This window comes from Giraffa tippelskirchi, chromosome 13 (assembly GCF_054371585.1).
Source record: "Giraffa tippelskirchi isolate mGirTip1 chromosome 13, T2T-mGirTip1v1.2.pri, whole genome shotgun sequence".
Taxonomy (NCBI): domain Eukaryota; kingdom Metazoa; phylum Chordata; class Mammalia; order Artiodactyla; family Giraffidae; genus Giraffa; species Giraffa tippelskirchi.
The window spans coordinates 89,605,093-89,619,288 of NC_137287.1; the positions used below are offsets into that span (position 1 = coordinate 89,605,093).

The following is a 14,196-nucleotide window of genomic DNA, read 5'->3' on the forward strand; positions in this document are numbered from 1 at the left end:
AGTTTTATGTTTTGCATTTAGAGCTGTCATCCATCTTTAGTTAATTTTTATAGAACATGTAAGGGTTAGTTTGAGGATGGATTTGTGTGTGTGTGGTTTTTTTTCCCAAATAGATGGCCAGTTATTCCAGCACCATGTGTAAAAGGCTATCCTTTCTCTATTAAATTTGTTTTGTACCTTTGTCAAAATCAGCCATATTTGTGGAAATCTATTTCTGGACTCTGTTCATCTGTATCTTCACCACGTTGTTTTGATTATTATAACTTTTTGATGATCTTAATATCAGGCAGGGTGATTTCTCCAACTTTATTCTCCTTTATCAAAACCTTCCTGCTATTCCAGTTCCTTTGCTCTTTCATATAACTTTTACAATTAGCTTCTCTGTATCTATGAAAAAATCCCACTAAGATTTTAATTGGAATTGTGTTAAATCTATACATTAGGGGGAGAATTGGCATCTTCATTATGTTGAGTTTTTTATTCCACGTATATGGCATGCTTCTTTTAAAAAATTTTTTATTATAGTTGATTTACAGTGTTGTTTCTACTGTACAGCAAAGTGAATCAGTTATACGTATATCCATTCTTTTTTAGATTCTTTTCCCATATAGGCTAATACAGAGTATTGAGTAGAGTTCCCTGTGCTATACAGCAAGTTCTTGTAAGTTACCTATTTTACATATAGTAGTGTGTGTATGTCAGTCGCTATTTACGAGGATTCTTCTTTGATTTCTTTCATCAGCATTTTGTAGTTGTCAGCATGCAGATCCTTTTGATCCTACAGATCCTGTATGGATCTTGCATGTTTTATTAGATTTGTACCTAAGTATGTCTCATTTACATAGCTATTGTAAATGAGATTGTTTTTTAAATTTTAATTCCAAATATCCATTGTTACTATATTTAATATGGTTTGACTTTGTATGTTGTGATCTTGATAAAGTCAGTTATTGGTTCTAGGAATTGATTTTGTAGATTCTTTGGGATTTTCCTCATAGGTTTTGGTTTGACTGATTTTTCTTTTCTTGTTTTCCGTTTCTTCCATTTCTGCTCTTATTTTTTCCACTCACTTTGGGTTTATTTTGCTTTTTCTATTTTTCTTAAGGTAGAGGTTTAGATTGTTGACTTGAGACCTTTCCTCTTTCCAGATGGACGCATATGGCGTTAAAGGTACATGTCTATATCACTGTGTTGGCAATGTTCTACAAATTCTGATTTTCATTTTTGTTCAGCTGAATATATTTTTTGCTTTCCTTTGAGGAATTATGGCAGTTTTATGTGTTCTCCAAATCTCATTTTAACTAGTGATCAAGATTAAAGTTCACCCAGTCTCATTTCCTGTATTGACTCTGTAACATTTTCACATTCCGTGCTCTGACCAGAGAATGACAGTAGCTGAGCTTATCAGGGAGTTGGTTGATGTGTGGTATGTGATAATGTGAAAGGTATTACCATGTGGGAATTTGAATTTAAGTGCCAAGGACTAGAAACAGTGCTGGACATGTATAGGCACAGAAAAGTTACTTCAGAGGTGTGAACACAGTTGCGCATCCTTGGCACTGTGCTTGCACACTGAGTTAGGTTGTCTCTGTTTCACCTGTGCTTTTCTGCCCTGACCCTTGGCTAGTCTGAATTGCTCTGAATTGCTCTCCAAGCTGGTTTGCTACATTAGCACATTTTCACATTATCTTTGCAGTTGACTCAGACTTTGATTACTCATCATTTTCTTATTTTAAATGAAGGATTTTTTCCTTATTCTGTGATTGTATGGTTCACATATTGGAATATGCGTGTTATTTTATAAAGATTACCTCTAAATACACATGTACTTGAATATCCAGCAGATGGTTGATTGCAACTGTAGAGCAGGGATCATTGTTTATAGTGCCTCCTCCTCTAATGACACATCAGTGGGTAGAGGATTGTATACATTATGCTTCCTTATTTACCTTTTTAATAAGTATACTATTAAGAATTGCCACTTGATCAAAGTTGAGCAAAATGTTTAGAAAACATATTTCTGTAAGTTAGAAGTTTTATACTATCATGGTTATTATTATTTAGGTAGTGGATTCATCAAAACTTTATCATACACATTATGTGCCAAGATTGTCCAGATGTGTTTACTCCTAGTAGTTCAGGGTGATTTTGATCTTGAAAGTGATTTTGTGCACAAGAAGCCTCAGAGCTTTTGTTGGAAGTGTTTCCTACAGCTCATTAGTCTTACAAAAAGAAGTAACCATTATACAAACTAGCTCAAAATAACTAGCTTACTACACGTCTTATGTATATAAATATTTAAAGACATATTTATATATATTCACATTTATATAATTTGAAGATAAAGTAATATAAAAATCCTAGAATATTCTGCATCTTGCAAAACTAAGGGAAATAATATTCATTCATTTTAATGTTTCTAATAAAATCTTTGTCTCCATTGTATTCCTGTTACTTGTCCAGATGGGGCAGTTTGTTTAAGACAGTTCCTGGGCTCATTAATTTAGGCATTCCTTTATATATACCTTTAAACATGTTTTAAAAGTGAGAATATAACAGTTATTTAGTCTTTCATTCAGCAGTGTGTAGGGACTGTATCTGTTTCTGGCACATGGTAGAATCTCGATGAATGAGTAAATGAATGCAAAAATGAAAGGGTCACTTCTATCACATTTGGGAATTTTGAGGTAAAGCTTAGGAATGAGTATGAAGCTAATTCAATAAGAGTATGAAGCTAATTCAATAAGGGCCAAGTGAAAGCTGTATTTTATAGTCATTTCAGAGGTCATTCAGTGTTGGGCAGTAGTAGTGTGCCCTTCAGATCCTGGATTTCCAGAAGGTCAGAGTGCAATGTTTTATCCTCTTTGGTAGAAGAAGCAGAGGGCTGTGGTGGCTTCTCATTTCAAAGAGGAAAGCCAGGCCTACATCACCTTGCCTTTTGACATGCTGGCCTGCATCTTGGGCTTCCTGAAGCTGCCTGGGCTCTGCTGGTGGAACAGGCATCACAGGCTGTAGGGGATGGAATCGTATGTCCCTGTGTCATATGTCATATGTCCCCGGGGCCAAGGACATATTGAAACGTGCTTTATCACAGGGTCAGGATGATGAAAATCACAGAATGCTGGTGAAAAAGATCAGCGAGTTAAGTACCTTGTTCATGGGTCAGATGATGCAGTCTGTAAAGATGTCAGTTCTCCCTAAACTGATACATGAATTTAAGAGAACGCCTGTCAAAGCAGTTTGTTTAGCAAAGTTTGTGGTAGATACAACAGACATTTCCTAAAGTTTATGTGGAGAGGGAAAGGCCCTCAAATAGCCCAAACAACTTTGACAAAGATGAATAAAGTAGGAGAATTATTCTTTCCAGTGTTAAGTCTTCCTGAGTAGCCACAGTTGTCAACAGTGTGGGTTAGACCCACAGTGCAGTGGAATGGGATGGGGAACTCAGACCTATATAAAATGTCCAATTTTTGACCAAGAAGCAAAACCAATTCAGTGGTGGCGAAGCGATGATCTTTCCCATAAATGACACTGGGGCAATTGGATATCCATAGACCAATAATAATAATGATAATCTAGACCTGAATCCCACGCCTTATACAAAAATTAACTTAAGTTGCATAGATCTCAGTGTAAAATGTAAAACGAAAAAACATCTAGCAAAAAAAGAGAAATCTTCAAGTCTGAGGGTGAAGCAAAGAATTCTTAGATTGAAACTAAAAGCACAATCCTTAAAATGAAGAGTGGGTTAATTGGATTCATCAAGATGAAAACTTCTGCTTTGTGGAAGACTCTGCAAGAGAAAGAGAAGAGGCCCCTGTGTTTGTGGACGTGCACGCCCCCTCCTGACTCGGACACTTGTCAGAGTGTCTGACACTTGACAAGTGTCAGAGTTAAGTGATAGCATCTGGGCATTACTGGCTAGAGTTACGATTTCAACATAGTGCATGTTTAAAATACATATTGTTCTTTCTGGTCATGCCATTTCTCAAATGTTTTGAGAAACTTTATGGTTATTCACATAAACATAAAAATCCGAACCATGTTAATACGTAGTTCTTGAGAATATTTTTTCCATTATACTGAGTATTTGAATAAGTCCTGGTGATTTTATAATCCTAGAGATTATATTCAAGCCTGGTAGGTAGGTTACAGTCCATGGGTCACAGAGTCAGACATGACTTAGTGACTGAACAACAGCCTTATTTAAAGGATCTTTTATGAAACTCCAGTTTCTAAATTTTACATGGAAAATACGACATAAACCTGAGAAAAATGAGTGATAACTCCAGCAGTACATATATTATAGTGACAAAGGAAAACATAATGAACTATGATGTGATACTGTATTGTGAGACATGGGCCCAGGCTCTGGAAGGACGTGAAGGCCCTACTGATGGGTTTGCCCTCAATCCTGAGAGCCGTGAACAGCCTCCTCCAGGCTGCAAGGACGAGGTTGTGTAGTCTCACCACCCTCTAAAGTGGGAGGTCAGTCTGGTTGCGGGTGCGGAGGACCGAGATCCGGAGCTGTAAGCAGTTGTGTGGGCGATGCAGGGAGAGCTGATAGCATCTGGGATTCAGTGATGGTGGCAGGAGTGAAAGAGAAGTGCACGGATGCCTAAGAGGTTGGGCGTAAGAGTTTCCTCAGGGTTTCTGATAGCTCCATTATCTGCTGTCTTCCATCTGGCTCCTCTGGAGCCATCACGCTCTAGGCTTGCCCTGCCTCCTGCCTGCTGAGCCTGAAATTCTTCCCGCCCAGCTGGAGCAGGAGCCGCGCCTGAGAGCCTGGTGCATCCCTCACAAGTTTGCCCTTGTGATAGATGCCACACAAGTACGTACTGGGTTTTTAAACCGTGTTTTCTTCCCTACTTCGTGCTTTCTGAGACCTTTCACTTTCTGTGTATTCGATCTTTTCAACTGTGGTGAGAGGTAATAGGTGTTATTTACCGATACTTAGTTCCTGAGAAAGATGAGACCCAGAGAAATTAGTTGATGTGAAATTAGTTGATGATCCCCCAGTTTATGTTTAAGGTGAGAGGTCCCCGGTCTGCCTGCTTCTACTCCCCTGGACAGGTGGGTTCTTGCCAGGACAGCAGAATCTATGCGGAAAAGATGACAGACACTGCCTTCAGCAGCTGGGCGGGAGGGAGAAGACTGTCAAGGGTGCTCCCTAAGCCTTATAAAGCCATTGGCTTAGGAGAGACGCATTCTGAAGGTTCCTGACAGCCATAAAATTCCAAACATGGAAATGATTGCTTTGTTAAATAAAGCATTCGTTCCAGCATTAAATAATAAAATAAACTCCTGACACCAGGAATGGAAACCGTTCCTGTTAGGCTGATCTGTTTCCCTGGTGCTGACCCAGCCGTGTGGTGGCTCACATACTACCCTCCTGGGGGCACTGCTGGCTCTGCAGGTTTTCCCGTTCTGACCAGAGGCCCACAGGGGTCCTCAGATTCCCCTGGGTCTGACTGTGCCAGAATGAAGCCAGGACGGAAGGAGAGAGGAGCTGCAGTGTCATCTCCCTCCTTGCATTTCCTGGGCCAGTTTTTCCTTCATTTTCCTAATACTCAGGGTTTGCCTGAAAACTCTTGACTGCAGTATAAATAGGAAAAAGACTTCTTCACGGGCTGGGAAGGAGAATGATTTCTGAGTCAGTGAGATTCAACCACATGTTGGGGCTTCACTTGACCTGCATTTTCAGTTGAGATTTTTGACATGACTGTAAGTCTCTCTTTTCTTTATTACAGAACACATATGAGAACTTTAATATCTACTGTTGAAATTCTCAATTTTATGGAACTCCTTTGACCAGGAATAGTAATATAAATAACTTTTGATAAAGTATTAATAGAAACTGTCTCAAAAAACCACTTTTATTTTCTCTTCACTGAGGTTACAAATGATTTCTGCGTGTACTTTTCTGTCGTACATCTTATTCCTGAAATGAAAGAGTTAAATGAGTATCTTGAGTATCAAAACATGGAAAATAGCTCTTCAGAATTTTGTATGGAGAATTCTCTAGCAAGGCATCCTGCAGCCTGTGTCCTTCAACGTTAGCAGCTATATGCTCCTTTTCAAGTAGCAACATGTTGTAGATGCAGCATGTGGAAGTGATCTACACGTTTCCTTGATACGGTGTTCTTTTAGCTTCCAGGTTGAAAGAATACTAATGAACCGGCCATAAACCATGGAACAGTCTTTGTAGATTGATAGGTTTTAATAACGTCTTGCCTAGAAATGTGGTGTAGAGCAGGGTTCCTCTCATAGCGTTTCTGCCTTGAGTTTACAAGTTTCACCCTGAAGACTGTGTGCTCATTACAGATCCAGAGGGGGGACAGAGGGGAGGAACAGCCAACTGATCCTTTAGCTTAAATGGACGTAAAGTATAGAGAAACACTTTGTGTTCCCATGGTGACACCATAGCCTTGATTGCAGGTCAACCTTGGGCAGAAACCAAAGGGCTGCTCTGGGTGGGTGGAGTTGTGTGTAAAGCTGGCCAGCATTGGTCTTTCCTAGAACCCTCTTTAACCCATCTTGCTTCCTTCTCTCGGCCATCTAGGCTTCCAGTTTCTCTCTTCTGTCTCCAGCCACCTACCTATCTTACTGTATTTTCCCAAAATCCTCATTGGTTGAACACAAGATCCCTCTGTTTATGTAAATTTGTAGTAACTTTGGCATAAATAATCTGATGGACCTCTGTCTACCAGATGCTGACGTAGCCCCAGAGTTAAAAATAACTGAACTTTGTGTGTGAAAAAGGAAATGCAGTGAGGGCGTTTCAGCCCTGATGCCTGGGATGGGGCAGCTGAGGAACCTGCCCTTGTTGCAGACACTAGATCCTTTGTGTGACACATGAGCCAGGCTAGTGTCTCACACACTTTAATGATGGAATAATCCTCGATTTCCCTCTGCCTTTCTCCATGTAGCTAAGTAATCACCAGCCATTTGCCCTGATTTTGAATGCAGTGTCTGTCCATTCACATATTTGAAGTCACTCCGTGTTGGTGTCTGCGGCTCATTTGTGACTAACTCCATCAGAACATATCCTGGTCTGTAGAACAGTGGGGTCACACTCGGTTCTTTAGGACACTGACCCATGAAGGTGTCACAGCCTGGCTTGGAAGGTCAGCCACTTGTATGTATTACAAAAACAAACTGTGAGCAGCCATCCGAAGCCTCATGAGACTTGTGCAGAATTCTGTGTGGCCTGGGGTGTTAGTGAGACAGGGCAGGGATGGGGGCATGGAAACAGGCAGTCGGGTGTGAGGGTGTCCTAGTCAGGTGGAGAACTGGGCAGGACATCAGGTAGTGAGAATGCTGACCAGTGGTTACATAGTGGAGGCTTGAGTGAAAACTCCTGGTGTGATTTCTATGGGAAAAGTTTTGGAGTTGGGCAAAGGTTGTTTTCTTCTTCGATCTGAGGCCGTGGGTGAGAAACAAATACAATTTGCACCTTGACTGCTTACCTCTAAAATCAGTGGTTATAAGGATTAAAAGAGATTACTTAGGACATGTAGGAGGGGGCTCAGTAGTTTATACTTATGGCTTTGCAGGCTGCACAGTGTGTGTTGTCATGCTTAACAGGGAGCATGACTGTGTGCTGGTAAAACTTTATTTCCAAAAACAAGTCACAGGCTGGATTTGTGGTTAGCCAACCTGTGATTTAGATAAAATTCATGGGGTGTGGAAGTCATTCAATAAATAGTGTCTCCCTTTCCCTCGGCTTGGTTTGGAGAGATGATAGCACCCTGTGATGCCCGAGTCGTGTCTGCAGGTTCTCCGAGCTGACTGCTTAGTGCCAGCATGTAGTAGTGGAACTAAAATAGAACACCTGTGTGGAAGTCCTGACTCCACCTCCCACCTAGCTTTCTGAGTCTGTGGGATTAGGAACCTGTGTGGAAGCCTCTGTGAGGCCGACCTTAACATTTCCCCTTTAAAGAAGAGCTGTGGCTTCATGCAGAAAAGTGCCTGTTTTTCTTTAGGCCCAGATCTTTAGCAGCTGGACCTTGGCAGAGTGAGGGCGAAGAGTCAGTGTCCTCTAAGGTGTTCTCTAAGGTTGGCTGCAAGGGAGGGGACCTCTGCCCCTCTCCCCGTCTCCTGCCCCCCATGTACTTAAACATTCATCTGGGAAATTTTTAGAATTTGAGCTGAACTTTGTCTTTGAATCTTTCTCCTAGCTTGTTTAAGTGGCTGAGGATCAAGAATGTGTCTGCCTTTACTAGTGGGATTTTTTTCTTTCCTACAGATCCTTCTTGTGTAGCCTTTTTTCTTCCACTAAGAGAAGATCCTTTAACATTTTTTTAGTGTAGGTTCAGTATTGATGAACTCTGAGTTTTTGCTTCTCTGAAAAGGTTTTTTTGTTTTTTTTTAATCTTTTATTCGATTCTGAATGATAATCTTGCTGGGTAGAGTATTGTAGGTTGCAAGAGTGTTTACCTTTAAGCACTTGATATGTATCATGCTACTGCCTTCTGGCCTGCAGAGTTTCTGCTGAAAAATCAGCTGACAGCCTTATGGGGGTTCCCTTGAATGTGACTCCTTGTTTTCCTCTTGCTGCCTTTGGAATCCTCTTTATCTGTAACTTTTGCTCTGTTGATTATGACATGTCTTGGTGTGGGTCTCTGAGTTCATCTCATTTGGGATGGGACCCTCCATGCTTCTTCTTGGATATGTTTCCTTCTTCAGTTTTGGAAAGTTTCCAGCCATAATTTCATCAGATACATATTTTACCCTGTTCTCTGTCTCTTCTCCTTCCGGAACCTCTATAACATGGTGGTTAATATGTTTAATGTTGTCCCAGAGGCCGTTTAAACTGTTCTCATTTTTAAATTTGCCTTTCTTTTTACTGTTCTTATAATGTGTGATTTCCATTCTTCTATCTTCCAGATCACTTATGTGTTCCTCTGTATCACCTAATCTGCTTTTCTTTCCTTCGAGTGTGTTTCTCATTTCATTTACTGTGTTCTTCAGTTCTGATTCTTTTTTAAAAAAATATTTTCTAGTTTCTTGTTAAAATTCTCACTGTGTTCATTTGTTTCTTTCCCAAGTTTAGTTAGGATTCTTATTGCTAATGCTTTGAATTCTTTATCTGATAAACTGTTTATTTTTGCTTCATTACGTGTAGTGAGCACAAGTGATGTCTTCCCAGAGTGTGCTGGCAGCTCTGGCCGTAGTAGGAGGAGGGACTGGAGGTGGAAGGGCAAGGCCTAGAGAGCCCTGTGTGAGCTGGGCTTCCCTTCTGCTCCCCTCTGCTTGGTGACATCACCACCCTGTGGAGTGGGCAGGGTCCCGGGTTGCTGGAGCAGAAGCCCTGAGAGTTAGGTCTGAGCCCACTCTGTTCCCTTTAAGTGTATGTTTCCCCCATCCGGGCACCAGGCCCCTCACCCCAGCAATGCTGAATCAAGAGGTGCCTGTGTGGGCTCTCAGCAGAGTTGAGGGCTTCAGCCCCAGACAGAGCTTGGAGCTGCTTCTGACTTACCACCTGTGTAAGCACCAGCAGTGGTGGCCTGACCTGTTCCATGTGGACTGATCTTACAGCCTCAGTTGTACTGCAGTCTTTCTGCCAGTCTCCGGTTAGTTTTCAGTGAGAATTGCTCCACATGGAGATCTATTTTAGAATTTTCATGGTGGGAGGTGAGCTCTACATCTTCCTACTCTGCCGTCTTGATTTCCTCCTCACAACTGAGCTGAACTCTGGGTGAAGAACAAGCCGGAACGGGCTAGTTCACCAGGCTAGGACTCGATGGCAGGACTGTGCAGAGCACCTGTGAGACTGGCTGGGAAGGGAGGGACTGAGGGAAACACCAGGTAAAGAATAGGTACCTGCCATGCTCAGGTGACCTCCTGGCAGGCCAGTATGTGCTTTTCCCACCAACACACCCTCACACAAGTGCTCCGTCCCCTGCCATGTGCTTACATTTTCCTGTGGGCACTCCCTCTGGAGGGAGCAAGCTGGTTTTGAGTTTATAAAATGCTGAGCAGCACAGTTAGCACAGAAACTAGCATTCATATAGGTTTATTGTCTTCAAAGAGTAGTTGGTTTGTTTTAGCATCAAAAATGCTCAATAGTCAATGGGGGATAGTTCTTTCTATATCTGTGTTGTTTACAGCTCTGTGTACACAGACTAGTCGTGAGTTCTGTGGGCCGGAGTGGACTGCTGGGAGCAGTGGTGGCCCAGGCGGTTCTTGGCCCAGGGTGCCTCTGGATTGATCGGATGTAGCAAGCATCACCACCAGGAAAAGCAGGCTTAGCAGCTTGTGTGTGACTCACAACAACTTTTCATTTGTTTGCTGTATTTTTTTTTTTTAACTTTAATATTTAGCTGTTTTAGGAATGATGGTTTGGTCAGAATATTAGGGGAAAAATTAAGAGTTTCAGAAAAATTCAGTGGCACAAATCAGCATTTGGGGTATGTTCGAGCTTGCAGTTGGGAAATGCTGTTGCATGTCATAAAGGTTATTTGCCCCGGGTACTTGGCAACCTAGCAACAACCCTTGAATCTCTGGCTTTAGCAATTTAATTCCTGTTTTAATTGTAAACATCTTACTCATATATTTTGGATTTCATAGGTCGTATGTCCTCTTTATTTGTTTTTATCTACCTTTTTTTTGGCTTTAGACACTTATTTTCAAAACTACCTTAGCAGTGTATAGTCCTTGGAATTGACATGTCTGATAAGTAAAAAAAAATCTTAACGAAGGAAGATGCTCATTATTGGTGGTTTTGGCCAGCTCTCACTGGGGTAGACACCTGCAGAATCTGTTGTTGATTAAGTTAATGAGCGCTGTGTAGATCAGGGAGGTTTCCTGCCCTGCAGATGTGAGTAAGATTGCAATAATCTTAATTCTGGAGTCCATCAGAGTCAAAACCTTGTGAGAAGGGACCAGGGACCAGTGTGTGCATGCTCCATAAAGGATGTTATGTATCTTAAATGAGTGTTTGCAAGCAGAAGAAAAGTCAAGGTAAATGACGTAAAGTGCTTTCTTCTGAAATTACAAGGAAAGAGAAGACACCTGCACGCGTGCCTGTGTCGTCTTGATTGAGTGCTCAGCTCTACCGGTGACAGCATCTGAACGTCCCTTTCCTTCTCTTACAGGTGACATCACACAAAAAGGATATGAAAAGAAGAGATCGAAATTGATTGGAGCCTACCTGCCCCAGCCTCCGAGTATGTAAACCTTGCTGAGTAGCATAAGGTGTCCATTTTTAAGAGTTAACTGCAACTCCTGAAAGAACAGCTGAGCACCAGTCCTCCCCCAGTCCCCAGACTGCATGCGGATCAGGCCCTTGAGGTGGCACCAGCCCCATCCCACTTCCTTGTATGACTGCAGCATATTTTGTGAATTCAGAAGACACACAGGATTTTTCTGTGAAGGTGCCAGATAACTGTAATAGGTATTCATCCACAGAGGAAAGTAATATGTTTGATTACTTTAAAATACTCTAATCATAAAAAATGAGAACGTTTATGGTTTAAACATGAATTTTGGCTTAGTTAAAATTATTGACAATGGTTTAAGTTAATCAACAGTTTTTGTTGACTTCATTGGTGAGGGTTGGGGGAGGCAAATCTGGAAAATGATGTCACATCCTGCCTGGGATTTTGAAATTGTAAAGATTGGTTGGTTGTTTTTTGAAACATGATTGTCTGCATTATGAATTCTCAACAAGTACAAGTTCTGTTTAATTCCATGGTTTTCACACATGCAAGTATGTAGAATTCTACACTTTAGCTGGTTCTGTACATTTCAGGGAAAGGAGGGAGACCCTGGGCTGCAGGTGTAACACCTCTGTTCTGAGGGCAACCTTGAGAATTTTCTGGGCATCAGGAAGGGCTTAATGCTAACACACATCCTCCAGGAGGTAGGACAGCAACAGAAATGGACTCTACAGTGTTCACTGTTGGAGCAGATGTAAAGCCATGCTGAGATGTTCCTGCTAGAAGAGCTTCAATTCCACATGTGCAGGCCTTTTGGCTCTCCGGGCTGTGACATGGCCTCCAGTGTTGGGGGTGAGGAGGAGTATCCTCACCTGCGGCTCACCTTCCAGGACATTTGTGTTGAGTGTGCTGCTTTTTTTTAGCCTTGTTTGATTTTATGTGGTTTCTTTCTTTCCTTGGAGCTTAAGAAAGGTAATGTAAAGATGGGCCGGCTCTGCAGAGCTGCCTTAGCTGGAGACCTGGGTTTTCTTGCTGTCTGGTCTGTAAAAGGAAGGAGCTATGCGCTGTCTGAGTAGATGGAAGAGCAGTGTGTTGTCCAGCTGACCCCATGTGTGAGAGTTTTAGAGAATACACGGGGGCAGACGACTAGATGTGGTCTCCCCGCTTTCCTTCTCATCCTCCAGCAGGACTGCTGGGATGACTTCCTATCTGCAGGTGGCCCTTCATGGTTTTGGAGGAAGGCTGGTGGGGAGGCTGTAGGTCTTTGTGTTGCTAGATTTTATTTTCTGTGCCTTACCAAACAAAAGTGAAACAGAAGCAGTTATGTGTATTCCCAGGAGATGGCTCTGGGAGATGGAGCCTCTACAGTCCCAGGACGAGGCTGACCCGTATTGCTGGGCACTGAGGGTGGCCCTGTGTGACATGGTCCCCTTGGTGTTTTTTGTGCTGTTCTGCATGGGGTCAGCAGCTCTGCTCGGTGCTGTAACAAATTTAAAAAAAACTAAAGTTTGAATTAATTAGTTTTTTTTCAACTTGTTACAGCAGCGAATGGAGCTGCCGTGGTCCGGTGTAGACTGCAGCACAGTGAAGGAGCCCCGAGAAGAATGCTGCAGGCTGGCAACATCGGGGTGTGTGACATCCGAGACGCCGCGGTCAGAGAGCGGGCGGCCAGCACCGCAGGAAACCGGCCACTGTTTTACTTTCGTTTCGGTGAGCGCACTTAACTGAGAGAGATCGCATGGCAGGGCACGTTTGCAATGGACTGTCTGCCTGATGCCATTCTAAACAGAAGTGTAGGGCTCAGCCTTGGGGGAACCTAGGAGGTCATGTTTCTCAGCCCCGTCCTCCATTTCAGCTCATTCAACTTACTGAGGCCTCAGAGCTCCTCAGGCACAGAGCTTGTCACAGGTCCTGGACCATGATCATTCTGCTGATTCAGGGCCCAGGTCTGAGTGTTTTCTATTAAAATATAATACTCAGTTTTTATAACCATATTTTCATAGCTGGAGCACCACTTACAAAACACTTAGGAAAGAAGAATCCATGACGAATCATTCAGTTTTTCTTAAAATTGTTGATCTTCACTGACCTTTGTCTCATAGTCAGAGACTTGGGTGAGGATGAGCTCTAGTGTACCCTGGGCCTTGAGATCTGTTTCACGGAGTAAGGTCCTTAGCTCCATTATATTCCTGTCTCCAGAGGGCAGTCACGGAGTTTTGAAATTGAAAAATTGAACCGGTTCATCGCAGAGTCATGATTCTGTTCAGAGGTCAAAATTATTTAAGTGAACAATATTTTGAATATAAGAAGCCCAGAAAGATGAGTTCAGTGCACCTTTTAGTACAATAAGGAATAAGCATAAACTCAAATAAAAGACATTGTTTGAGAATCATGTACAGATAATAAGCTGTGTGTCACAGTTGATTCCCAGGATCTTAGATGAGGACACCCTGCCTGGTCTCCCCTCTGTGCCTCTGCTCTCCTCTCCAGGCCAGCTTGCTAACAGGCATGAGGCATGTCCTTGTGGGCAAAAGTGGAGCACTGATGGGTGTTGGGGTCCTTTAATGGACCAGAACCTGGTGGTACAGAGTCGACGATAAGAAAGAAAGAAGGAAGAAAAGAGGCTGATTGATATTCCCTGTTTTACACAGTATGTCAATATAACTCTAGACAAAGAGTTAGCACCGTCTGCATAGGCACAGGGCGCCCTCTCGAGGAGGTCTTGAAAGCCCAGGCAAGTAAGTAGACACAGTGGACACCTGTGCTCCGTGGAAGCAGCCTGAAAGGGGGGAAGAGAGAGAGAGAGAAATGAAGAAAGACATGGGGGCCGATGTTCTGATGGAACAGGGCGTTTATTCAACATATTGTGGGCATATATATTACTGTCTTACAAGATAGCTTTTTCAGCAGAGACAGGGATCAAAAAAATCTTACAAGTTATCCAGGAAGCCTGAGGCTAGAATCATTCTCAAGAGAGGGGATTGTAAAAGTTACTTTCCCTATCAGAAGGGAAGAGAGTTGTAAATGGCTACTT

General features: G+C 42.4%; 1 protein-coding gene across 9 annotated transcripts in view; it reads left to right on the top strand.

Annotated features, from left to right (window-relative positions):
• DIP2C (DIP2 acetate--CoA ligase C (putative)) overlaps window positions 1-14,196 on the top strand; it is a 302,006-nt gene that overhangs the window by 144,748 nt on the left and 143,062 nt on the right. For 6 of the 9 annotated variants that reach the window (XM_081560688.1, XM_081560689.1, XM_081560691.1 and 3 more), the window contains exon 2: window positions 11,100-11,171. In XM_081560688.1, the coding sequence (XP_081416814.1) occupies window positions 11,100-11,171 (72 nt within the window). Of the gene's footprint in view, window positions 1-11,099; window positions 11,172-12,704; window positions 12,873-14,196 lie in introns of all 9 variants that reach the window. The other 3 variants (XM_081560685.1, XM_081560687.1, XM_081560690.1) reach the window with 1 other exon arrangement.